General features: G+C 42.7%; 1 protein-coding gene across 1 annotated transcript in view; it reads left to right on the forward strand.

Moving 5' to 3' along the window:
* Positions 1-2,628: 2,628 nt before the first annotated feature.
* TARP (TCR gamma alternate reading frame protein) overlaps positions 2,629-27,876 on the forward strand; it is a 335,382-nt gene continuing 310,134 nt past the window's right edge. The window contains exons 1-2 of the mRNA XM_078685855.1: positions 2,629-2,734; positions 2,842-3,161. Coding sequence (XP_078541981.1) covers positions 2,692-2,734; positions 2,842-3,161 — 363 coding nt within the window. The 5' untranslated portion in view covers positions 2,629-2,691. The remainder of the gene's footprint in view (positions 2,735-2,841; positions 3,162-27,876) is intronic.

A 27,876-nucleotide genomic window follows, 5' to 3' on the forward strand; every position in this document is an offset into this window, starting at 1 on the left:
ACACACATACAAAGTCAGATTGAAACATTTCTATAAATACATACTCACAGATAAGCATGTGAGTCACACACTTCTCACAATTGCACTTTGATGGGCACCCCACCAATTTTAAAAGTAGCCAATTGTGCGCCACTCCAAAAAAAAAAGCGTCATGCCACTATGTGTAATTTGCTCAAATAAATCAGCATATAAACCAAGGTCCGCTATGCTTGCAGTTATTCTACATCATTTATATCCAAACGCATTTGTAAGCATGCTTAACATTTGCACCGTCTAAAAATAAGTACAGAGGGGGGTGGCTGTTAAAAGGGACAGACTCTAATGCACCATCTTAGACTAAGAAGAGAGACTGGTCCATGTGGCAAACAAAACTATAAACAGTAATGTTTCAAAATGATTGCTAGCTCTGGACATTTGGGTCAAATGTTAGACTCAGTGAAGAACTTTACTGCCAAGACATAGGGACAGATTTACAAAAGGATTGCATTGCGCTTGCATCAAACAAGGTGACACAACTGCAATGCAAGCCTTTAGTGTGATTTACTATGCAACACAGAGCCACCTGGTGTTGCTCTGTGTAGCATAGTAAATTTGGAGTAACAGAAGGCAGGGCAAGTTGCTGCCTTGGTGTACTCTGCCCTGGGAAGGCGTTATATGGGTGGGGCGAGAGTGCTCCCATGCATCCACCCATGAATTTTGGGGCATGCCCAGATTTACTGCCAGTAGTAAACCTGGGAAGGGCTCCAAAAGGGCACACCTTCCCTGGGGAGGTGCAACGAGTAGGAATAACTTTCAGCACATATAGAAAGAGGAAAAAATCTCCAGTGATTGTTTTTGTGTAGGAAGGTGTCTCTTAAGTAATCCTGCCTGGAACGCAGGCACGCTGCCAAGGCAGACACCCTTACACAATGGTGCATGGGTGCCTGGGTTATTGCTAGGCTGCACTGCGTATGCACCTAGAGAGAAGGAATGTGCCATATCTTAGTAGATAGATGAGGGAATTTCCAGCCCTCACCATGTGACGCAGCAAGTTCTCTTGCTATGTTTCACTGCATCACACCTTTGCAAATCTGCCCACCCACCATTTTTCAATAGCTGTTCAGTAACTGATCACATTCTTAGGGAAAAGGAGATCCTACTCCAGTTAAAGATGTTTTTAAATCTTTATTCTTCAGAATTTAGAGATCAGTCTGCAAAGCTGAGATGCTCCTCCATATCCGGTGGTCTAGGGTCCATTCTCACACCGTTTTTTATTTGCGATGAACAGCCTATTTTTTATTTTTATTTATTATTTTTTTTATTTTATTGGATTTGTATTGCGCTCAGCTACCCTCAATGGGTTTCCCGGCGCCAGGGACAGACTGAAGAGAGAGAACAAGCAAGTGCAAAAAAGAGATCACGAAATGAGGAGATCAAAACAGAAAAGTCTTCAATTTTTTGCGAAACGCCAGAAGATTAGTTTCTGTTTTTAACGCCAACGGAAGAGCGTTCCACATCTTAGGTCCAAGATATGCGAACGAACGACCTCCCATTTTAGCCAGTCGGATTCTTGGAATCAAAAGATTGCCATTATTAGATGACCTTAGCGAACGGCCAGGTAGATAAGGCTGGAGAAGGTTCAAGAGGTAAGTAGGAGCAGAACCCTGACGGATCTTGAACAAAAAACACAGTGTTTTGAAGGTCACGCGATCTGAGATTCTCAACCAGTGTAGGTCACGCAAGGCTTGCATTGCGGACGTTCTCCGTGGAACATTACGCAAGAGGCGAGCGGCTGAATTTTGTACCACTTGGAGTTTGTTAATTGTTGCTTTATCCGCTCCAAGATAAAGCACATTGCCATAGTCAATGCGGGACATCACAAGGGCCTGAACGACAATTCTGTGGGTGGGCTCAGGCAGCATCCATAAGATCTTCTGCAGCCAGCGTAAGATGGAAAAACAGACTGCAGCGACCTTAGTCACCTGCTGCCTCATCGAGAGTTTGTCGTCAATCAGGAATCCGAGGTTACGAGCAACAGGCACAGGGGTAGGCAGAGGACCCATATCACAGGGCCAGTGTCTAGAGCCCCACAGAACTTTATGCTTGCCTAATATGATAACCTCGGTCTTATCTCTGTTGAGCTTCAGCAGATGGTCTTGCATCCAAGCAGCAACGTGAGATAGGCCAATTTTGAGGGCAGAGACTTCCTGGGCCCTGCTGCTAGAAAGAGAAAACACAATCTGTGTATCGTCTGCATATGAATATATGGACAGACCGGCGTTCTCTACGATGGAAGCAAGAGGTCTGATGTAAATATTAAACAACAATGGGCTTAATATAGACCCTTGAGGGACGCCGTAAGCTGAAGCTGAAGCCTTATAGTAGTAGCTGAAGAAGGCCATCACCCTTCCCCTCTGCTTTAAATGAAAATATAGAAGGCCCAGTACTCACTATTTAGAGTACATGTTTGCTCCTGAGAAGTGCCAGTAGTCTCCCATTAAATGTGGTGAGGATAGCAGGTACTCTCCCTTTCAAATTAAATAAGTGCAGGTACTCAGTACCGGACGGGAGCTGCCCATTTAAAGCCTCCTCCCTCTTTTCCTCTGACGTGTATAGCTGATGTGCATCTGTGTGACACGCATTAGAAGACACCCAGTAATAGCTCTTGCTGCTTTCCCCAGTTAGGAAGAGCATGCGACTCGAGCTGCCACCATGCTGCTGAACATAGCATCCTTCTGGGCACATATGAGCCTTGGTATGTACACTGGTTTATTATATACACGGTGTTCGCTGCATGTGCTTGTTCTTTCAGTGCAGTCACCCTCGCTCCCTACTCATTTCTCTCTCATGTCTTCCTTGCAGTCTGGGCCCTGAAGCTGAAGCAGCAGGATATTTCGATCACCAAAGGGGCTGGTAAAATGGTGGTGCTGAGCTGCAGGGACCACGACGGTGAGGTATCTTCCACAGGGCTTCTCATGCACTGGTACCGGCGAGGAGGCCCGGAGAAGCGCCGCCTCAGCCGCCTGCTCTACCACTCGTCATCCATCGCCGTGCATTTAGCGCCTGAGCTCAGCAAAGACAAGGTGTACGCCGAGCAGAGGGGGGACAGCTACACCCTGATAGTGAGCAAGCTGCAGCGCGGGGACTCCGGCGACTACTACTGCGCGTGCTGGGATCAGAACTCCACGGTGTGCTGCGGCTGCGCAGGACCCGGACCAAAACACACGCACCTGGGTGTGCATGGAGGGGTGGAGGGGTGGGGTTTCCCCCTAGGGGACCTCTGTGGAGTAGGTAAACCTGCAGACCGCTGACTACGTGCACCTATCTGTTTCTACAGCCTCCAAGGGTGGTATCTGTTTCCATCAACCTCTGTCAAGGTTCAAGATTTAATCGTAATGCGTTGCAGCAAACTGCTATTTTGATGCTTCGAAAATATAAAAAAAACTATGCTGCAACAGAAAATAAGCCGAAGCAAACCTTGTTGAAGCCAAGACATACAAACACAGGCATGCAAAATGCTGCTTTCTTGCACAATGTTTGTATTTTCGCATCTCATTCTCCTAAATCATTAGGGTTGTCAAGCCCATTCTTCCAATAAGAGCTCTTTTATCCAATCAAGCGTTTTAATGACCTTGATACAGTTCTAACATTAAGCAGTGACTTCAGGGTTAACCTGAAGATTATAGGTTTGTAAATTCAAATGTTCATCGCTCCATGTTCAATATATCGCGGGCCACATATGGGAGGGTCAATAATTCACATTTGTTGACTTTTCTTTACTCCACTAAGAGGCCACAATAACATTGCAGACACATCAATATTTACTTCTGATCCACAAACTATTCTCACATTGTGAATATGCTGAAGTGTGCATTCAAATAGTGTTTCCACTTCCAAAACCTGAATATTAGGTAATACATAGATGTGGGCTTTCATTCGTAGATATTACATTTGCAGCCAATTCAGTTTTCTGAAACACCGAGGACGACGTGTAACATGATATGACTAATTGTGGCCCATATAGGAGCATTTCAAGGAGCCTGTATGAAATGCCACTGACATTTTCCGGCCTTACCATCTTTTCAGAATCAATGTTCGGAGGTATTTAACTCTAACCACACAGCATTTCCGAGACACCTATCAAGCCTGTGAATTATTCTGAATTGACCCAACTATTATTCAAAGGCTCAAGTTTAATAAGTGCTGATTCCCCTTCAGCCTTGTTGGCCTCACAGCAGACGCGGAGCGAGAGGCAATTTTCTGGGGGGGGAAGGAGGGGAGGGGGGGCTACTAAAAATTTCAGGGGGCTGGGGGACGGATTTTTCCAGCAATATGCAAGTGGAGATGCAGGGGCTCTAAGAAGGGGTGAAAACACAACAAAGCCTCGTTGGCAAATAAATGGTCTTTTAACCCTTCAAGTGCGCCCGTCGGTCAACGGCCGTTGTGAGCACTACCTCGGTAGTGCTGCGCATGTCCATTGGCCAACGTGGCCCCGCCCACTCAATGGAACACCCCGCACCGCGCCGAAATTGCCGCCGCAGTAAACGGGTGAAAGACCTGTGAAGTCCTCGGGTGCTGCTGTGTGTGCCCGGGAAGCTGTCTCAGCCGGGCTGACCCCCGCAACGAAGGGGGGGGGGACTGATGCCCTTTGAGCCCAATGGGGGTTGCACGCCTGCCTCTCAGTGACATGTATTACTAGCCTCTTCTGACATAACCTAGAACCCGCTTCAGTACCCTGGGCTTGCCAGAGGCAACAGCTTGCTCTTGCATTTCACTGACTCCAGTCACTGCTGGTGTTGAGTCCCCAGATGAACCCAGTCCCCTACACAGAGCTCAAAACTGGCCCTTTTCTAATCCCACATTGCCAATACAGTCAGTCAGGTCAGGTGTCAGGAGTCTGTTTTGCCTGGCTGCCCCCACTTTACCACCAATGCAACCAACCCTGCTGGTGGCAAAGTGTTCAAGGACTTGGTTTTCCCACCCTCTCATCCCTTTGCATAGTACCGTTTGGGGAGGTTATTGCAGAGTTATGTAGGCCATTTGTTCTGGGATTTTATCCAGTGTGAGTATGCAGAGTGGGTTCCTTCTTTGTTTGACACACGTTAATGGAGGTATAGGTGCGAGGAGATGTGTTTGGCCCCAACAGGTTGATAACCATGGCATTAAGAATAGAAGAACAGACACATTCAGGATTTTGCCTCGGGCTGTAGAGAAAGCCACTGCCACTGCCTGAAGGAGGCTTGCCCCAACAAGTGAATGACTAAAGGAGACTAACCCAAAGCCATTCCATTCTCTGTAGGGTTGTTTGCATGTTATCTGTTTTATGCTGTGTTGTGTTGACATGGGCTTTGGCAGACACCAAGCGCGTCAGACAAGACTTGAAAAGGCCTGGTTTATTGCATCACTCTTCTGCATAAGATAACACCACAAGTCCAGCTGTTTGTTCCTATCCATATTAACAGGGATTTGAGCTGTATATGTCGAAGTAAATTTCATGGTGGTTGTAGTAGATTCTTAGGAGGACTTGAAGCAGGAGGTGTTATGGCAGTTAGATATGCAGGGAGGCGGATATATCCTTACAATCGTTCTTTCTCTACCTCCTATTTGTTTTAATAATGTGGTTGACAAGAAGTAGTCTGTGTCTGGATTTTCTTATGTGTTCATGACGACAACTGGAAGGAGAATTGGAGGGAATTGGAGGGAAAAGAGAGGGCATGTGGCATTAGTGCCTTAAATTGGAGAATATTGATTTGTTTATTTATATGTATAGTTTGATTAACCCATTTGCTGCTGCCGTCGGCCAACGGCCGTCGCGAGCACTATCTCGGTAGTGCTGCGCACGTGAGTTGGCCGACGCGGAACCCGCTTCAGTACCCTGGGCTTGCCAGAGGCAGCAGCTTGCTCTTGCATTTCACTGACTCCAGTCACTGCTGGTGTTGAGTCCCCAGATGAACCCAGTCCCCTACACAGAGCTCAAAACTGGCCCTTTTCTAATCCCACATTGCCAATACAGTCAGTCAGCTGTCTGGAGTCTGTTTTGCCTGGCTGCCCCCACTCTACCACCAATGCAACCAACCCTGCTGGTGGCAAAGTGTTGAAGGACTTGGTTTTCCCACCCTCTCATCCCTTTGCATAGTACCATTTGGGGAGGTTATTGCAGAGTTATGTAGGCCATTTGTTCTGGGATTTTATCCAGTGTGAGTATGCAGAGTGGGTTCCTTCTTTGTTTGACACTTGTTAATGGAGGTATAGGTGCGAGGAGATGTGTTTGGCCCCAACAGGTTGATAACCATGGCATTAAGAAAAGAAGAACAGACACATTCAGGATTTTGCCTCGGGCTGTAGAGAACGCCACTGCCACTGCCTGAAGGAGGCTGAAGGAGGCTTGCCCCAACAAGTGAATGACTAAAGGAGACTAACCCAAAGCCATTCCATTCTCTGTAGGGTTGTTTGCATGTTATCTGTTTTATGCTGTGTTGTGTTGACATGGGCTCTGGCAGACACCAAGCTCGTCAGACAAGACTTGAAAAGGCCTGGTTTATTGCATCACTCTTCTGCATAAGATAACACCACAAGTCCAGCTGTTTGTTCCTAGCCCATATTAACAGGGATTTGAGCTGTATATGTCCAAGTAAATTTCATGGTGGTTGTAGTGGATTCTTAGGAGGACTTGAAGCAGGAGGTGTTATGGCAGTTAGATATGCAGGGAGGCGGATATATCCTTACAATCGTTCTTTCTCTACCTCCTATTTGTTTTAATAATGTGGTTGACAAGAAGTAGTCTGTGTCTGGATTTTCTTATGTGTTCATGACGACAACTGGAAGGAGAATTGGAGGGAAAAGAGAGGGCATGTGGCATTAGAGGCTTAAATTGGAGAATATTGATTTGTTTATTTATATGTATAGTTTGATTAACCCATTTGCTGCTGCCGTCGGCCAACGGCCGTAGCGAGCACTATCTCGGTAGTGCTGCGCACATGAGTTGGCCGACGCGGCCCTGCCCACTCAATAAAAAGTTCCGCACTGCCGCGGAACGTTCTAAGCAGCAAACGGGTTAAAGGGACACAAATAGTTCTCACAGCGATTTGGGCAGCGGATGCAAATTTAGAATCTTTATTGAGTCTCCTTAATAAAGTGAACTTGTTAAATTCTAAAACCAAGCCAATATCATTTGCACATGGTCCTCATTATGTGACATGAAGTATTTTACTGCTGTCCTAGAGATCGTACTGTCTGTGCACTGTGTGGTAGGTGTGGCACTGAGATTCCAAGTCTTATGTAACAAAAAAAACTAACAAAAAATATATATATATATACACACACACACACACACATATAGACATATATATATATATATATATATATATATATATATATATATATATATATATATATATATATATATTTATATATATATATATATAAAGTCTATGCTCTCTTCTAAGTAAGTAGACAGCGCGACACAACTCCGGGGAATAAGATATGGCTTTAATGATTTTCCATGCGCAAAAAGAAATAAAGCTGTCCCTGAAATGCTCGGCATACGCGTTTCAGCCTTCAAGCGGCTTCATCAGTGCCAGTCTCAAGGTGTCTTTGGAGGTCTTGGGGGGTCAAGCGATGTTATGTTGTTCCCGAGACCACTCCCAGTCAGGTGGTCTCATGCCCCTCCTCCGCTCAATGATGTTCAGCTGTTTTGCTCACATTCTCCAGCCCGGTGCATGCTGGTTTCGGTAGTCCGTTGAGGCAGCCCATTAAGTAACAGGGCAGACCTTGCACCATGTGGTACCCCAATATCAATTGGCACCGGGTCGCAAGACTATCCCCGGGTTCTGGAGGGTCCGGCCAAATCTTTGTCCCCTTATCAGGCACACAGTGATGCCTCCTCTCTCCCCTTGCATTACGATCCGCACCTCGTGGTTTTCAAAATGCTGGGGGGGTATCGCGGAAACATCAACACTCCAGGTGCAGGCTCACCGCGGCACTCCAGATCGAGAGGGCGCGTCGCCTTCAGCGCCTGCTTGCTGGTAAAAACATAAAGTCTATGCTCTCTTCCAAGTAAGTAGACAGCGCGACACAACTCCGGGGAATAAGATATGGCTTTAATGATTTTCCATGCGCAAAAAGAAATAAAGCTGTCCCTGAAACGCTCGGCATACGCGTTTCAGCCTTCAAGCGGCTTCATCAGTGCCAGTCTCAAGGTGTCTTTGGAAGTCTTGGAGGGTCAAGCGATGTTATGTTGTTCCCGAGACCACTCCCAGTCAGGTGGTTTCATGCCCCTCCTCCGCTCAATGATGTTCAGCTGTTTTGCTCACCATCTCCAGCCCGGTGCATGCTGGTTTCGGTAGTCCGTTGAGGCAGCCCATTAAGTAACAGGGCAGACCTTGCACCATGTGGTACCCCAATATCGATTGGCACCGGGTATATATATATATATATATATATATATATATATATATATATATATATATATATATATATATATATATGTATTATCTACTGGCAGTCGCCAGTAGATAGTTCCAGTCAGGACCTAGGGCCATTTGTATGAGAGTTTGGTTTTGCAATTCTCAAATAGCGATTTTTAGGGAGTCGCCATTTGAGAATCGCAAAACACTATGTATGCAAGATCTGCAAATAATTTTGCGAATCCTACCTGTTCCTTAATTGCGAATTGCAAATTGCGATTCGCAATTAAGGAATACTTCCCCATACATTCCTATGGATGATCTAGAGGCCCATAGGAATGAATGGGAAAACATTCTCAATTTGCGAATTTCAATGAGTGCCAGGGTGTCAAAAGGACACCCTTTTGCATGCTTGAAATGTGCATGTTTGCACATGTGGTACACATACATGCCCCGAGGGCATGTATGTGCATCACATGGCACTTTGAAAAATGCAAAAAAGTGCATTTTTCAGAGAAATCACTTATTACCACCAACTTGAAGTTGGTGGTAATTTGCGATTCCTTAAACCCAAATTGCACTTTTTCTGTGCCTCTTACATTGCATTTAAGGAATCACAAAATTTGCGATTCCTTATTTTACAAGGCAGTTTTACCTTAATACATCCCACTTACCTGAATTGCGATCGCAAAGCCGAAATTCTGCGAATTTCGGTTTTGCTATCACAATTTTGAATGATACATATGGTCCCTAGTTTCCATAGGAAAAGCATTTTTTGTTTTGCCTATAACTTTAGTGTTGTTTCGCGAATCTTCATGAAATTTCCCCCAAGAATTATTTTTTTAGATCAGCTCCTGTCTTGAAAATTTGGGGGTGATTCGTCAAGGGGGGGCTGAGAAAAAAGAGGGGTCCCAAACGTGTATTCTCCATGCAATTTCTATAGGAAACTTGCGACAAGGCTACAGGTCAAATTGCTGAACGGAATTACGCCAAATTTGGCATGGAGAAAGGTCTTGGTCCAGAAATCATGCTTTTGTTTAAATGGTGTAAATCCTTTTAGTAGTAGTTGAGATATTAAAGGGAAAAAAATATGTATATCTGGGCGAAGCCTAACTCACAAGCAGGAGCTTGCCTCTGATTGCCTGCTAAGACTTCAAACTAACCCTGGGCATAGTCTGCATAGTAGCGCTACACATAGCTACGTGATGTGCACTCCGCACTACGCAAGCTACGCGAACTACAAAGTGTGGTAGGGAAAATGCTGTTCGCACTGATTGCACAGTGCCGGATGCTTGTCCGCACTGTGCAATCATTGCTAACCGCATCTTGCACAGTGCAAGGGGTCGTTTTCTGCAGCTCGAGTAGATTTGCACTCGAGCGGCAGCTTTCTCAACGTGGACTGGTAGTTTCTCATCGTAGACGGTCTCGAGCATGCGCGACCACTCGCATTGAGAAACCTGACCTCTCCGCGTTGAGAATCTCGCCATGAGGTTTATTTTCCACGTTCGCGATCGGCAACTTGATGTTGCTGATCGCGAACGAGGAAAAAGTCTCACCGGGATGTGGATTTTGCTCGCTTGCGGTCGCAACTTGACGTTGAGGACCGCGAGCAAGCTAAAAATGCCCGCTACGCGTTTTTGCAAGGTGCTACGTGCAATTCACGTAGTGCGTAGTAGCGCAAACTACGCACACTCTGTGAGCGTAGCCTAGTCCTACGCCCAGGGTTACTTCAAACCAGGAAGTGTTAGCAGCCATCTTGTGCCTCGCATCAAGTGAAAAGAAAATAGAGGTCCTGGGAGCAATTTAATTAAAATATATATATATATATATATATACATACATACATACACACACACACACATATATATATATATCCATACATACATACACACACACACACACATATATATATATATATATATATGGAGTTAAAAGGTATACCGCGTACACTTCCGCTCCTAATCAGCGTAACTACGCGTCTTCCAGTCTTTCCTCCTGGACTGCGACTTATGCCGAGGTCTCCGCCAAGGTCACAAGCAGAGGGAAAGCGGCTGTGTTTTCAAAGCTCAAAAAATGTCTATCAGGAGATGAAACTTGAGATGCTCGCGAACCAGCCTCCAAACTGAAGCGGCAACGTCAACAAAACTGAACAGCATTCCTCCGCCAGGACCCAACACCGAACGGAATCAGGCGAGTTCGCCCAACACTCCCTTCCCAGCCCGCAGCCACCATTTTTATGATCCGTCATGCGCTCGGGGTGCACACTTTCTAGAGGTTTCAGGGCAGTTATAGTTAGTGGCACATTTTACTCATACAAAATCAGAGAAATTCGGCCGTTATAGTTAGTTGCGCTAACTGTAACTTGCGCCCCCGCAATGCACTGCTGATGACATCACATATCACATCATTCATCACATGGTCAGTGTAATCATGATGACATCACTGATGACATCTCAAATGACATCACTGATTACATCACTAATCACATCATCCACGTGATCATCTGATGCAACTCCTCACACCCTAATATAACCTTTCATACACCCACTCTAAAATCCAAACCATAAGCACACCAATACTAGTTACTACATACCCACTCACTGATCCTAGGTCTACACACACATCCACTCATTCACCCATACAGTCACTCATACATGTGGTCACTCATCAGTATAGCTCTATCATATGCATTCATACACCTGTACACACACTCACACACAACCATTCACCCATACAATTACTCACACACCTAGTCAAACATGCAAAAAATCAATCACATTCCCATTTAATCACCGATACAGTTATACACACACCACTTCACTTATTCATATAGATATTAACACATACTTACTCTCTTGTACAATCACTAACACAATCACACACTCATCCATACAGACACTCTCACAATCACTCACTCTCACATATAGTCATTTATATACTGCAATACTCACATATACTACATTTCACATATGTAGTTACTTGCACATTTACCACTGAGACATCCATTCACTTCCCAACACACCCAATACACACACTCACCCACTCATACAGCCCTTCACAGATGTACTCTTCAACCTATACACCCACTGAATCTCCTACTCACACATCTATGCACAAAGTCACACACCCCCACTCACCCACAAAAACACTCGGGCACCCATACACATACTCAGATAACTAATCAATATCCCATATACACACTCATATAGCTATTCACCAACCCATGCAGCGGCTTACACACCAACTGACAAACTGATACAGACATTCACACGCATTAGTCACTAACCCATGCATTCAGTAAGGCATGTTTAATCACTCACTTATACAGACAGGCATGCACCTACTAAATCATCCATTCAGACACTTATACACCCACTCATTCTTCAATACAGCTTGATCGCGCGCCGGCAATGCACTGCTGATGACGTCACATATTACATCACTCATGACATGGTCAGTGACATCACTCATGACATCACTGATGAGATCTGAAATGACATCACTGATGACATCACTGTTGACACCATCCTTGTGAAAGAGTGGCAGACCTCCTCTCAGCGTAATATAACCTTTGATACACACATTCAAAAATAGAAACTAAAATTTCAAAAAAATGGAGATACCAATACCAGTTACAAAAACCTATTCAGTAATTCCACCATCTATATACACATCCACTCATTCACCAACAGTTCTATATAGTCACTCATACATGTACTCACTCATCATATTTACTGATACACCTATACATCCTGTTACACACCGACAGTCATCCATAGAGTTATTCACACACATACCCACACATGCAAATAAATCAAACATCCATTTATTTGCATATACAGCTATACACACACTACCACACTTACTTCTACGGAAACTTACACATACTTACTCTCTTAAACAATCACTTATAGAAACACATACTTATTTGAACAGGAACTCTTCCAATCTCTCACTCTCACATATACTCACTTATATACATCAATACTGACATACACTAGCTTAAAACATATGTAGTTACTCATAAAGATACTATTGAGATAGTCATTCACTCACTAACACACCCATACACACACCCATACACCCATACAGTCCTGCACACATGCTGTCTTCAAAACACATACAAACAGTGAGTCAGTCATTCATGTATCTGTGCGCTAAGTAATACCCCCACCAAACCATACAGACACTCATTCTGATACTCAAAAATCCAACTAATAACCCAAATAGACACTCATGTAGCTACACACCAACCCATGCAGCCACTTATACACAAAGTGAGACACTGATACAGATATTTACATATTTAAATATTACTCGCTAATACATGTATTCACTAAGATACACTTAATAAGTCAGTTATACATTCAATTTTACAAAACAAAATCCATTTAGACACTTATTTACCCATTTATTCTTCCATCGGCCTTTAGATATACATATAAAAAATATTTATTTTTCAGGGTTATATGTCAGTACAACGCATGCTTTTACCCCGCATGCCATTACAACGCGGGGATTACAACGCAAGTCGTTACAACGACTTGCGTTGGGGGGCGCTGGATAGTGGATTAGTTTAATTTTCTATTCCAACTCCAGTCCCCGTGGATAGTAGGGAAGGTGTTGGATAGAAAATTAAACTATACCCTATCCAACAGCGCCCTCCAGCGAAAGTTGTTGTAACGACTTTCGTTGTAATCCCCGCGTTGTAATGGTAGTGCGTGGTAATAGTTGCGTCGTAAAGGATGTTCCCCATTTTTCAGAAAGACACACATTCACTGGATGATGTCCACAGTGATGTCATCAGTGATGTCATTTGAGATGTCATCAGTGATGTCATGAGTGATGTCACTGACCATGTCATGAGTGATGTAATATGTGACATCATCAGCAGTGCATTGCGGACGCGCGAGTTATAGTTAGCTGAACTAACTATAACGGAGGAATTTCAATGGTTTTGTATCAGTGAAATGTCCAGCTAACTATAACATGTGTGAAACCTTTTGTTTTTTCAGTGAATTCCTAAGATTTTTTAAATGCTAATTCCTAACTATAACGTGGCTGAAACCTATGTTTTTTTCAGTGAATATATATATATATATTTTCACTGGAAAAAACAAAGATTTCAGGGATGTCATCAGTGATGTCAATTGAGATGTCATCAGTGATGTCATTAGTGATGTCACTGACCATGTCATGAATGATGTAATATGTGACATCATCAGCAGTGCATTGCGGGGGCGCGAGTTATCCGAATTTCTCTGGTGTTGTACAAGTGAAATGTCCAACTAACTCTAAGGACCCTGAAACCTGTGGTTTTTTCAGTGAATATATATATATAAAACATATTTAAACTTTCCTGAAACAGACAGTCACTGGATGATGTGATTAGTGATGTAATCAGTGACGTCATTTGAGATGTCATCAGTGATGTCACTGACCATGTGATGAATGATGTAATATGTGACATCATCAGCAGTGCATTGCGGGGGCGCAAGTTATAGTTAGCTCAACTAACTAAAACGGCCAAATTTCTCTGGCTTTGTATGAGTAAAATGTGCAACTAACTATAACGGTTCTGAAACCTATGTTTTTTTCAGTGAATTTCTAAGGTTTTTTAAATGCTGATTTCTAACTATAACCTCTATGAAACCTGTGTTTTTTTGAGTGAATATATATATAGTTGGGAAGTGGATTCTGAATTTGGGTAAATATGCATCTACCAATGGCAATAAGACCACTAAGCCAGTCTAGAGTTGGTAGCTTGGCTGCGAGCAGGCAGGTGTAACTTCAGAGACAGGTTTCTAAAGCATTTAAATACACCAATTCAGTAAATAGTTAAGACAAAACACACAATTAAAATCCAACAGTAATTTATAAGAATAGGAAATATTTTTATCTTTAAAATTACACCAAAACGAAAAAATCCAATGTAGGAAGATATGAATCTCAAATCATTTAGCACTATATAGCACATAGAAACCTATAGTGCCTATTGGGACTTCTGGTCGCTTTAGACCAGGGCAAAGTCAATGTTTCAGGCCGACTGCGATGGAGCCCTGCGTGGCTACCCCTTATGGTAGGCTACGGCCAAAGTTTTTATCTTCTGACTTAGAAACTTAGAAACTTTCCTGAAGCTGTTTCTGCTTGGGTCCCTTGATGCTCTCCACCAGTCTAGATTCAGTGAGGGTTCACCGGCTTGTTTTCATAGAGTTCCCGGATAAAACTATGAAAGTCAGACCTCCGGAGCTTTCCAGCGGGACAAACCAGAGATCCAGGTCAGCTTGCGGTTGAAGGTGTGTGGCTTGACTCCCATAGTTGGGGCTCATCAAGTACCTTTGGACTTAGAAACGTTTACAGAGCTTTTTATCCAGGGGTCCCTCGATGCTCTTCACAAGGCCGGGATCAGTGAGGGTTCGCCGGCTTGGCCTTGGCCGAGCTTCCAGTCAATCTCTCGAAGTTGGTCCTCCGTAGCTTTTCAGCGGGATGTACCTGGAGGGCAGTCCGGCTCACAGTTGAGGATCGCCTGCCCCACTCCCTTTACTGAAATTTTTATTAAAGGCTGGGCTCCAGGGGATGGGGTTCCCAGGGCCAAAATAGGAACTGGGAAGGGGGGCCATGTGACTCCCTGCCTCAAAAATAAAAATACTTCAAATAAATAGACCAGCAAGTCACCGGAGACCCCGCCCCTTTTCTTCACTACTCTGCAAACGCACCTCCGGGCACACTGCTGGTTAGGGGATGAAGTCCCCTTAGGTCTAGAGGGTGCTTGGGGGCCAACAAGCTATCCTGTTACCTCTAGTAGGTCCCACACAATGGGATTGCTGAGAGGACTTCAGAGGCCATACCCCCTTTCTCTACTATACTGCAAATGCTCCTCCTGATGCACCACTGGTTGGGGGATGAAGTGCCCTTGGCTCTAGAGTGTCCCGAGGAGCCAACAAGCCCTATTGGTACCTCCAGTAAGTTCCACACAGCGGAATTGCTTAGAGGTCTTTGGAGGCCATTGGTGCACTGCTGGCAGGGATTGAAGTATTCTTGGATGTCAGGGGTTCATGGGGTCCAGAAGCCCTACTGCTATGTCCAGTAACCCTGACACAGCAGGTTTCCTGAGACCTGGTCAGAGGCCCCAACCCTGTCTCCACCACTCTGCAAATGAGACTACTAGTTAAAAATCCATATAAATTCACTGAAAAAATCAAAGGCTACAGGGGTTTTATAGTTAGGAAATAGAATTAAAAAACCTTAGAGGTTAACTGAAAAAAATCAAAGGTTAAAGGATTGTTATAGTTAGGCTCAGATTTCACAGATTTTGCCAGCAACGCAAAGGAACTTTTCAACGTCATATAGCAGATCACCAAACCCCCCAGTAAAGCCACAGACATCCCCCATCCCAGAACCTCTGCAACAAGATCAGGTCCTACTTCCGCATGAAAATCAAGGCCCTCTACGACAACTTCAGCGAACAGACTCCCTACACCACCACCCTCACCACCACCGACAACCGACTGATCATCACCACCTGGAAACCTGTTACCACTGAAGACACCACGAAGACCATGAAGAACACCCATTCAGGAGCTCCCACATACCCCTCCCCACTGCACATCTACCACAGAGCCGCCGCCACCATAGCTCCCGAGATAAGCCGGACAATCAACACTTCCCTCGAATCCGGCATCATCCCCGACAACTGGAAGTGGGCAGAAGCCAAGCCCCTCCTCAAAAAACCCTCGGCCGACCCAACAGACCTGAAAAACTACCGGCCCATCTCTCTCCTTCCCTTCGCAGCCAAAGTCACTGAGAGATTCATCAACGCCCAGCTGATCACCTTCACCAAAGAGAACGCAATCCTCGACTCCTCCCAGTGCGGATTTCACAGCAACCAAAGCACCAAGACCGCCCTTCTCACTGCCACCGATGACATCTGCATGCTACTCGACCAGGGTCACACCACTGCCCTTATCCTATGAGACCTCTCCGCAGCCTGCGACATCGTCTGACATTGCACTCTCGTACCCAGACTTCATGACGCCAGAATACAAGTAACCACCCTTGACTAAATCCGCTCCTTTCTCTCTTTCAGAACCCAAAGGATCAGACTCCCTCCCTTCCTCTCCTAACCTACAGAGATCAACTGTGGAGTACCCCAAAGATCCTTGCAAAGCCCCACGCTTTTCAACATCTACATGGCCCCCCTCGCCCCCATCATCAAACAGCATGAGCATAACATAGTATCTTATGCCGACGACACCCAGCTCATCCTCTCTCTCATGAAGACATTAAACTCAGCTTCCAAGAAGGAATGAAATATGTTGCAGCCTGGATGAGCTACAGTTGCCTCAAGCTGAACTCGGAGAAGACCGAGGTCCTCGTCCTTGGACCCTCTTCTTCGGCGTGGGACAGCACTTAGTGGCCCCCTGCTCTAGGAAACCCACCCACGCCATTTATTTATTTGAACTTTTACCGCGCACAGCTACCCACAGTGGGTTTCCCGGCGCTAGGGATAGACTGGAGAAGAAGATAATAAGACCACGCCCGGAACCGCTGCATCATCCTAGACTCCTCCCTCACCATGACCCGCCAGATCAACGCTGTTGCCTCAGCTTGCTTCAACTCCCTCCGCATCCTCCGAAAGACCTTCAAGTGGATCCCCGACAAATGCAGAAAGACCGTCACCCATGCACTAGTAACAAGCAGACTGGACTATAGCAACGCCCTCTACGCCAGAATCAACAAAACCCGGCTACACAAACTCCAAACCATCCAGAACACCCTGGCCAGACTCATCCTCGGAATCCCGCAACACGAGCACTTGACCCCACACCTACGAGAATTCCACTGGCTCCCCATCAAGAAGAGGGTAACCTTCAAGCTACACATCCACACCTACAAATCCCTCCACAACATCGGACCCAAATACCTCAATGAAAGAGTCTCCTTCCATGCACCCAATAGGAACCTCCGCTCCACCGACCTCGCCCTGGCAGAGACCCCATGCATCTGCAGAACCAGAGCAGGTGGTAGAGCCTTACCCCACATCTCAGAAAAGACCTGGAACAAGCTCCTAGTCAGCATCAGATGCTCCCCCACTCTGAACACCTTCAGGAAGAGACTCAAGACCTGGCTCTTTAACTGACCTGGAGCTGAACCCCCCTCCCCAGCACCTTGAGACCCTTATGGGTAAGTAGCATGCTTTGCAAACCCCCTGATTGATTGATTAGTTGATTCACTCATACAAAACCAGTGATATTCAGCAGTTATAGTTAGCTGAGGTAACTATAACATACGCCCCCACAATGCACTGCTTATTACCTCACTTATTACATTACTCATGACATGATCAACGGCATCACTGATGACTTCTCAAATGACATCACTAATTACATCCCTGATGACATCAGAGTTTATGATAGTTAAATATATATACTAACCTACTACACAAGAGTTAAATTACTATTCCAGGTGCACATACTACTGACTGATACTGCTTCTGACATATATTATTTGAGTGGCTTTGTGACTATCCTGTATCGGTGTGTGAGGGACTATATGGGCATATAAATGGGTGTGCAAGCAGCTGTGTGGAGGAGTGAGATGCTGTGTGAGTGGCTGTATTAGTGAGTGTGTGGGAGTGTCAGTGGCGTTATGGATGAGTGAGTAGTGGTGTGAGTGGCTCGATGGGTAGGTAAGTGGGTGTGTAGTGACCGTATGGGTAAGTTAGTGGGTATCTGAATTGCTATATGAGTGAATGACTGGGTGTGTAAGTGGTTGTATTGGTGAGTGAGTGGCTGTTTCAGTGGGTGTTTGGTTGAGTTGGTGTGTGAGTGGCTGCATTGGAGAGTGAGTGTCTGTGTGAAAGGCTGTGTGGGTGAGTGAGCGGATATGTGAGTGCTTGTATGGATGTGTGAATGGGTATGTAAGTGTTTGTGTGGGTGTGTGATTAAGTGTTTGAGTGCTTGTAGGTGTGAGTGTGTAGCTGTGTTGAGAGGCTGTATGGGTAAGTGTGTGGGTGTGTGAGTGACTGTGTTGGAAGATAAGTGGGTGTGTGAGTAGCAGTATGGGTAAGTGTGTGGCTATTTGACTCTACAGGTGAGTGACTGGTTGTACGAGTGGCTGTATGGGTGAGTGAATGGTTGTGTGAGTGGCTGTACAAGTGAGTGAGGCGGTGTGTGAGCGGCCTTATGGAGGAGCAAGTGGGTGTGTGAGTACTGGCATGGGTCTGTGAAGGGGTTTATGAGTGGTTCTGTGGGTGTGTGAGGTTGTATGGGGTGTAAGTGGGTATGTCAGTGGTTTTGTGGATGATGTAATCAGTGATGTCATTTGAGATGTCATGAGTGATGTCACTGACCATGTCATGAGTGATATAAACTGTGAGGTCATAAGCAGTGCATTCCGGTGGTGTAAGTTATAGCTAGCTCAGGTAACTATAACTGCTGAAATTTCTTGGTTTTGTATGAGTGAAATCTGAGCCTAACTATAACGTCCCTGAACCTTTATTTATTTCAGTGAATATTTAAGGCATATTGATAATCAAGGTGATTGAATCAGGTGAATCGTTTACCAGAGTCTCTTAAAAATGTTGTTCTGGAGATCCTCAACCACACTATCACATTAGCGGTATATCTTGGTTCTCTGCTTGTGTGATTAGGTGGAATGCTGCATCATTGGGTCTTAGCACTTGAGTGTCCTGTTCGCCAGGTGTTCCATTACCCTCCACCCGGAGGGAGACTGTCTAGTGTACGACAGTCATGAGTAGGGAAAGTGCGATCTGGTGAGAGAATAACATGTTTAAATATCTCTTCTCCTGTGTAGGTTGTCTTATTATTACAGGAGAGGGATATGGTTAAAAATGGTAATAGGTGCTTGTTTGGATTCTTTATTGCTCCAAAGCACCTGGTGAGGGGTCGGTCGACATGTTTCGGCCTGTGTTGCCCAAAATGGTCAGGCGGCTTTCATCAGGACCAAGAAAGTGTTGCCAGGCTGTCTCTGATTATCCCGGCGGCTGTGAATACAGGTAGGTAAGCTAAGTATAGTTGCTCACCTTTCTTCATCAGCTGGTTAATTTGTTCATGTAGCTGACATGAAGTTACAATCACCAACTTGGCCTATAACTGTGGAGGGTAGAGAGCATGGAGAAGGTTAGAATAAAGCTCATTACTTGACAGTTTTTTAAGTTGCTCTACATTATGGTATGGTGTGTAATTCACCGAAAATAGTTAATGGAGGCCTATTGAGTTCTATATATCTTACAATAATGCTGTGTTGATCTGCGTATAGTAATTGATACTTGCTATGTTAGGGAAAAAAAGCTGGAGCCTCTGTTTGTTATTCACAAGGAAAAGGAATAAGGAATTTCCATAGCGTATTACATTGACATAGCGTCGCAACACGGAGGGTGTTGCTTTTGATTGCCAAGCGCATTGGAGTTTACTAGCTCTCCAGGAATTAAAGTAGCGATTAGGAATGTTATTCATGTAGTGTGTAGGGAGATCGGCACTCAACATGCTACAGATCTGCTAAGTATAGCCACAGCTTGGCTATAGATCCGCCCGCTCGGCTGTAGAAAAAGACCTGAAGAACGAGGTAAAGTTAGATTGGTTTTACCTTCGAACTTGCGGGCGTCTCTGTACTGTAAAGCCGACATTGTGCTTGCACACTGGAACAGAAAGGGGGATTGGGACTGGGAAGTTTTCAGCCAGCTGGGTTATTTGATTGGCCATTGTTTGTGTGTATTCATCGTATCTTAGCAACAGTTCTGCTCGTATATATGTTTCGAAGCGATGGGGCATGAAGCAAGGTATGGAACATTGTTGGCTATGAGGTTTTACAGTTATGTAGTAGGGTGCAAGATGTTAAAGCTGGCAGTGTGTCCACTGATCATGAGGTTGTTCTTCTAGTGGTGCAGCAGGCAGGAGTTCAATTTACGGGCACTGTCTCATGGGTGGCATTAATTTGGCAGCAGTGAGTGTTAGTGCTGTGATTAATTAGGATATAGATGGCTGGCTTCCATCCTAATGCTAGGGAGAGACCACATTTTAGTTCTGCTTTTGCTGGGAGCACCGTTTTTTTCATGGTGAGTTATTAGATCTTGTGCTTCAGTAGTGAAATTCTTGGGAGAGACGGACAGCTGTTCATTTTTGGAATGAAAACCATGGAATAGCATGTTTTAATCCCTGATCATAGGTTCTCAAACGATACACCCATCTCTGTTTTATTTTAAACAGGATGCGTTGCACATTCTTGTGCATGGTATCCAAAGTCTCCAGGATGACCCAGCACAGGTTGTTAGTTGTATGTTGTTGGGGTTATGTAATGGTTGCTCATCCTAGTGGTAGGCTTTTTGCATCTTATAGTGCTGCGATGCACCCCTATTCGTTGTTTTACTTTTAGGCATGTCATGCCGATGTATTTTTTGTTACAAGGGCATGTTATCATGTAAATTGCATGAGTTGAGTTGCAGTTCGTAGGACGTCTCAAGGTCCATTTTAGTTTTTTGGTAAGTTGTAATGTTTTTGTTGGTTGTTTGAGATGGCAGACAGAGCATGACCTGCAGGAGTAGTGGCCTATGACTGGGGTCATGCCCCATGTCGTGAGTATGGTTCCTTGTTCTTTCTTTTGTGGTACCGGTCTGATGTGAACTAATAAGTCATGGATGTTCTTGCTTCTTTTATTAGCAAGTCTAGGTTTTGGCCATTTGAGAGTTACCAAGGTTAGAATGTGCCAGTGTTTGTTAATGGCTTGTTTTACTTTGTTTGTGGAGCTACTGTATGTTTTTACACAAGTGAGAATGTGTTTATCTTGATTTTTGGTGGTGGTTTCGAGAAGTCTATTGCGATTTTGGTTCTGCGCTCTTTTTTGGCATTTGGATATTATTTTGTCTGGCAGTCTCTCTCTTTTAGCTTGTTGTTTATTAAGGCATGTGCCTGCTGTTTATAGTCAGTTTTTTCACAACAATTTCTTTAATACATAGAAATTGACTTTAAGGGTGATTTTCTCTCAGAGGGGTGGGTGAAAGCTGTTGAAAGACGGTATACAATTTTTTGTTGTGGGTTTAAAATAGGTTTTGGTTTTTAAAACGTTGTCTTCGGTGAATATGGTGATGTCTAGGAAGTCCAAACTGGTACTGTTGGCTGTGTAAGTGAATGTGAAGAATTGATCACAAGCCATGTGTGAAACTAAGGCAGACTCTCTTTTGTGCCTTTCCAAATCATAACGATATCATCTATGTATCTTTTCCAGAAGAGTATTTTGCATCTGTGTGCTGTGTGGGTTGACATTGTTAAGGGTGTGTTTTCTTAAAAAGTGCTGACCTAGAGCCTTGCCTGACTCGGGGCGAATGTGCTGCCCATGAAAGTCCTGTGGGTTTGTAAATAGAGGGTACCTTTGTATTCAAAGAAAGTTTCGGTCATAGCTAGGCAATAACACTCAAGAATAAAATGTCTGGGGGTGTGAAATCCCCAGTTCAGTTGGCAAATCATTTCTTCAATCGTTTTCAGTGTGGCTTCCTGGGGAGCCTGGTGTACAGGCACTCGATATCTAGGCATAGTAGTAGTTCAGTTTCGGGCTCATATTTGATGTCTTTTAGTTGGTTGAGAATATCTCGGGTATCCTTAAGGTAGGTAGGTGTTTATTGCATAATAGGTCTGAAAAAGAAGTCTGAAAATGGTGACAGGGGTTTGAGGATTGAATCGATCCCAGACATGATATGAGGCCCTGGTGGTGGAGTTCTGTCTTTGTGCATCTTGGGTAAAGAATAGAAGTTAGGTGTCCTTGGGTTCTTAGCTTGTAAGAAGTCTGATTCTTTTCTAGAAATCCACAAGTTTGTTTCTGCTTCTTCCACCATGATATTAATGGTGTTTTTGCAGTTGGGTCTATTGGTAACATTCTATAGAATCTAGGAAGTCCAGGCATTCTCGATTGTAGTTCTCTGGTGTCAGTAACATAAGACCTCCCCCTTTGTCTGCTGGTTTTATGATGAGATTGTTGTCACGCTTGAGTTCATCAAGTGCTGTTCATTCTTCTTACATTATGTTAATGAATGGCTGGTTCTTAGAGTTTAGTGATTTAATTTCTTTGAAGAGAGCTTGCTCGAATGCAAGGATCTCCACTGGTAAGGAGGCACTGGGTGGATAGAAGGTGGCTTTTTCATGAGATCTGTGTCTCCTTCCATAGATGTATCAAATATGTTTTGAAAGTATGCCTTGAGTTTTATTTTTCAGCAGAATTCAGCCTTTGTTCAGAAGTTTGTGTTGGTCTTCTATCAAGTTGGTATCTGTTAGCTTAAAAACTAATGATTTGTGGTGCCCGTTCCTGGTCGATCCTGGTCCTAGCACATGCTCCGGGTCAGGACTTGCTGATCTTCGCCCAAAAGCAGGTTTATGTTCTGACAAAATCAGACGCAAACGAGAAGTCTTCTGGATTTTTTCCCTAGAGACAGCTAAGTCGGGATTAAATTTAGAAATCCCATGGGAACAGGCTATTATATAAGCATAAACCATCAATGCAACTTTTTTCATTCGAGATACCTTAACATATATGTCATGTTTTGCTAACAATCGATATACCTGTATACAAAATCTATTCGCATCTGTATCCTGATATAATAATCAAAGTGAGTCCATAATTTTCACTATAACTACACCTTGATGCAGTTAAATTAGCGCTATAAATAAATAAATTGTTCTCTTGTCCTTTTTTTATAATTTATCGATGATTGAGTGAAAATCAGAAAACCTCTACAAATTAAACAATGTGTAATTTTATTGGGATGGTTTTGATCTACATTTGGATTAAATACTAAATTAATATCGTGCCTTAAAAATAATAGACAATTAACATACTTCATGTCGGCAAATATATGGATGTCAAAATCGGCAGTGGATATTATCTCTGTCCGTCCTTAGTGTCTAACGCTTTTAACAACGCAGACAACACATTTCATCTTAGTCTATGGCGGGTACCAAAGTCCGTTTTTTATTTTCTTTACAAACAGGTCTCGCAGTAATGACGTGTTTTTCTAAGCGTCATGAAACACTCACTCATCCAGCTGAACAGACTTTAGTCATTTGTAGCTTAACTAGCACCAACATATAAAAGAACAAACACGCCCGCGTTCCCTTCACCCTCTTTGCCGCTGGGTCGACGTTACGAACTATCAGAGAACCCCATATTTCGATAACATCTATCAAGAATACAGGTACGACAAGAGCGAAAGACATCCTGTGATTTGCTTGCCGTTATTAGATATATTTAAACTCCCCTAAAAATAATCAATAATCGGGGTACCTTTTCTCCTATATAGAATAGTTTACGAGTATCTCCACTTATGGCCACACGATCATCACGACCTGGCACGAATAGAATCCCCGAACTTTGAGGCACGCAATTGAAATTTAAGGTAACCCAAGACTTCGAGTATTATATTTTAAAGGTTGTTTGGAATCTCCATAATAGTTACAAATATATTTCCATCTATGTCTATATATATTTTTTAAGAACAGTCAGAATTGAGCAAACCCAGAAGGAGCAATATGTTCTCTGAAGTACAAAATTGAATCATATGCTAACATCGACCCCAATCAGAACCCCACGCTATCGCGGCATCGAATTCAATTAAGGTAATTCAATCCCAATAGAATGAATGGACACATTTTATATCTTAACTTTACTATGGGACTCTGACGGAAATAAATATATTATATTCTAGTGTTTACTTCCGGTTACAGCGTGATAAACTACATCCATTGAACTAAGGATCTATGCAAATATTAAAAATACCCAAGACAAGCACAAGGTATAACTCTGTTGTCCATACAGCTCTATAATAATATGGGAGGTGATGACAATATAACTAAAGCGTATACGCATGTCTAGATATATAATTCGACTGTAAAATAAACTAGTGAACATAAATGTACATATTCGACTAAAATATACACATGATATAAAATGAGTTCTTTTTCTATCTGTCATCCCCTCTGGGTGTTAACTCGGGACTGGGTGTGGTTAAAATGCATTACTTTACCAGTTCCCCCCCCCCCCCCGTTAAAGCTGAGGGTGGAAACAATGACCTTTGATAGGCTCTCTCTGTTTCTACAGGATATCGATAATAATCTTGAACTGATCTCAAGGACCAACGATAAGGACACTAAAATAGAAATATTTTCGAGAAAAGTAACCTTTCTCTTTTTCTAAGTAAGTGTCGATATTTTCAAATAACCACTCCTTGACTAACAAACTATTCCTTTTCACTATAGAAGTTGTGGCTGTATAGATGTCTTTTAGGCACACATTCCACTTACTTTTCAATCCCTCTTCTTTTACCAAAAACGTTATTCTTTCGTTTTTCTTTCTTTATTTCTTTTCTATGTATCGAACTGACTGTCAACTTTCTAAAAATCCGCTAGCCTGTCCTCATATCCTGTATTAGGTATAACAAAGAGGTAAAGAACTGAATGAAAAAATTATAATATATGTTTTGATAATCAAAAACTGTTACTATGGATGAATACTTCTGAAGAGAAATGAGATTTATTCCGTAAACCATGTGATAAAATATGAATTGGGTCAAGACAATGATGAATCTCATAAATGTTTAAGGAAATAATGCAATTGGTAACTTTACCATATTTGATTTCTCTAACTTATGGTTAACATATCAATCTGTGTTACATGGTAGAGAAAATGTAGAAGCTGTCTTTCTCGAATAATTATAAAACTGAACTGACCCCAGTAATTTATGTTTACATAGTATGAGATTAAGCAACTGTTACTTTAAATTATGGTTACCAAATGAATGATATATGTGTTTTTTGCTTTTTTACAGACTTATGAAACAAATTTCTTTGTTTTGTAATTGTGTGTGTTATACATGTAGGACGGTCACCTGATGAAGGCTAAAGGCCGAAACGCGCGTTGTTCAACAACATATTGCCTACATTAGTAAAAACATCGACCAATAATTGTGTTATGTATATATGTTTCTTGTAATCTGTATTCTTTTTTTGTTTATGTAAAATTTATGTATTTGGGATTTTTTTTATGTAATCCAAAAAAAATGCGAAAAGTAAAAAATCAATATATTAAATAATAATTTTCTAAAAAATATATCAAAAATAAATCAAAATTCAGACACATATCGTACTCATTATGTGCTTTTTTTGAATATTTATTTTCTCTCATGTAAACAACGATATAGAATACATTAGGGCAGTGTAAAATTTAGTGTTTGCTACTCAAGTTTTTTTCTCACCTGTTTTGATCTTCGCCTTTCCACCATACTTCCTTTCTTCCTTTTTTTTTCAATGATGAATACACGCGAAACTATGGCCAATTAAATCACCTGGATGGCCGAATATAGCTCAGTCCCACCCATTTACTTTCCTTCCTGTTACGGAGTGCAAGCCACAATGTCAGCTTTACAATACTGAATTGCCCCGTAAGTTCGAAGGTAAAACCATTCTAACTTTACCTCGTCCTTCAGGTCTTTTTTCTGTAGATCTGTAACAGTTCAGTTTATTTATTATGATTGGAAACTCTGAAGAGTTCCACATAAAAGAATGTGATAAAAGAAAGAAAGTCGTAGCATATCATACAAGAACAATGAAAAACAAGAATATGGAAACCATTCAATAAACTTTCAGGTGCCAAGAGGATTGATCCATAATAAATCAGATTACCATGGTACTTAGGGGATTTTTACGAAGATTATAATCTAAAACTATCATAAAAACTTTCGAAATTAAAACCATGGAATAAAAAGTGGGGATTTGTCAATTTGCATTACAATACAAGATAACCAGCAGCGTAACCATGTAGTGGAGAGTAGGAATTTGTCAATTCAAAATACAGTACAAGATAACCAGCAGCATAATAACGGTGCAAAAATATTTCAAACAACACAGACATTTTTTTCAGCTTAGTTAGCTGCACAACAGTTTGGAAAAGTGCAGGTGCTCAGATACATACATAGGAGATCAGCATACAATACTTGTTAGCTAGCAGCAACAAAATTTGGAAAAGTGCAAGTGCTCAGAAACATACATAGCAAGTCAATATATACTGTTCTAATATATGTTTAAAAATTGTTTAAAAAAGCTAAACATTTTAAAATAAACAAGTTCAGAAGGGGGTGCCAGCAGACAGTTTCTGGCATCTTCTGCTCTGGTAATGTTATATTTTTAAAACAATTCCTTAGGTACCTGCAGCGTATTGATTGCAATGTCGGGCAAACAAATAAGACATGATTTGAGTCTTGTATTCAAAAGTTACATAGGTGACAAAGTCTTTCCTGTCTGGCAATGCTCTCCCAAGCTCCTGTTATCTTAGAAGAAGTAAATCCAGTCTTAGCAACAGAATAACTCTACATACTCCATGTTTTACATTCCATAGAACATATGGTTGGGGTTTTTTGTAAATACTACTGCCACAATAAAATCATTATTTCTATTCTCTGCGCACATTTTAGTATCTCATTCACGAAAAAACCCATGGATTGTTTTTTTTTATTCTGATTTTCAAGGCACGTTTACAGTGTACTGCCGCTCAATCCCTATCTAAGCTGAACATAGTTAAGGCTTTTGAATGATTCCTAAAAAAAGCACTCTTTTCTTTCATGCTGACAAAGATTTTCTCACATAACACTACCCTTAACATATTCTCGGAGCTGTTTACTAGAGTGTTGCCCCATCTTAAGCATGCAGCTATAGTTAGCACATAAATGGAGAGTAGCGCAAATCCAAGCCTAATCGCTGTGATAGGAGCAGTGCATTTCAAATTACATATTTGGAGTCAGATCCATCCCGTCCTACTTTCTCAAATTGATCCCACTCTTGTGCATCTATTGTTTCACAAGCATAGGTCAATGCTGGTGGTATCTTCATTTATAGACTGATAAGATGTGCGTGAAGTGTCTTTTCCCGCAGTGTGTATACAATCGATTGATTGCAAAGGCTTGTGAAATTGCCTTGCCTTTACAATGATCAATGTGATTGCTGCCGGAACACCTGTTTGAAAAGATTTTTCCTAAATATGGATAACATTTTACTACTTCCAGTTTCTCAATTCCCAAGAACCAATGCAAGTTTTTTCTGACTTACATGCCAGATGACTAAAAATCATACCTTTACTCTTTAAAATATTTATTTTTAAATAATATTCTTCTGTATACCTAATCAACTCAGCAAGGCGTCTTTGAAGTCTGATTGGGGTTAAATCCATTATTATGGCACCATCTGCGTATAGCAGACAGCTCAACTTAAAAAGTCCTAATTTTGGGGGATCTCATTTGCTGAGCCCCACTCTTTTTGCAAATCATTAATATAAATAGAAAAAATAAGAGGGGCCAAAAGGCACTCTTGCTTCAATGCATTATTAGTTTATATTTTTCTCGAAAGACCCTGTGTTTCCCCAGTAAAACCTGCGTCCAGGTAGAGGAGTGAAGTGCAATAATTAATCATAATAATTTCTCTGGTATCCTCATTATGACCAG

This window comes from Lissotriton helveticus, chromosome 4_1 (genome assembly GCF_964261635.1).
Source record: "Lissotriton helveticus chromosome 4_1, aLisHel1.1, whole genome shotgun sequence".
Taxonomy (NCBI): Eukaryota; Metazoa; Chordata; class Amphibia; order Caudata; family Salamandridae; genus Lissotriton; species Lissotriton helveticus.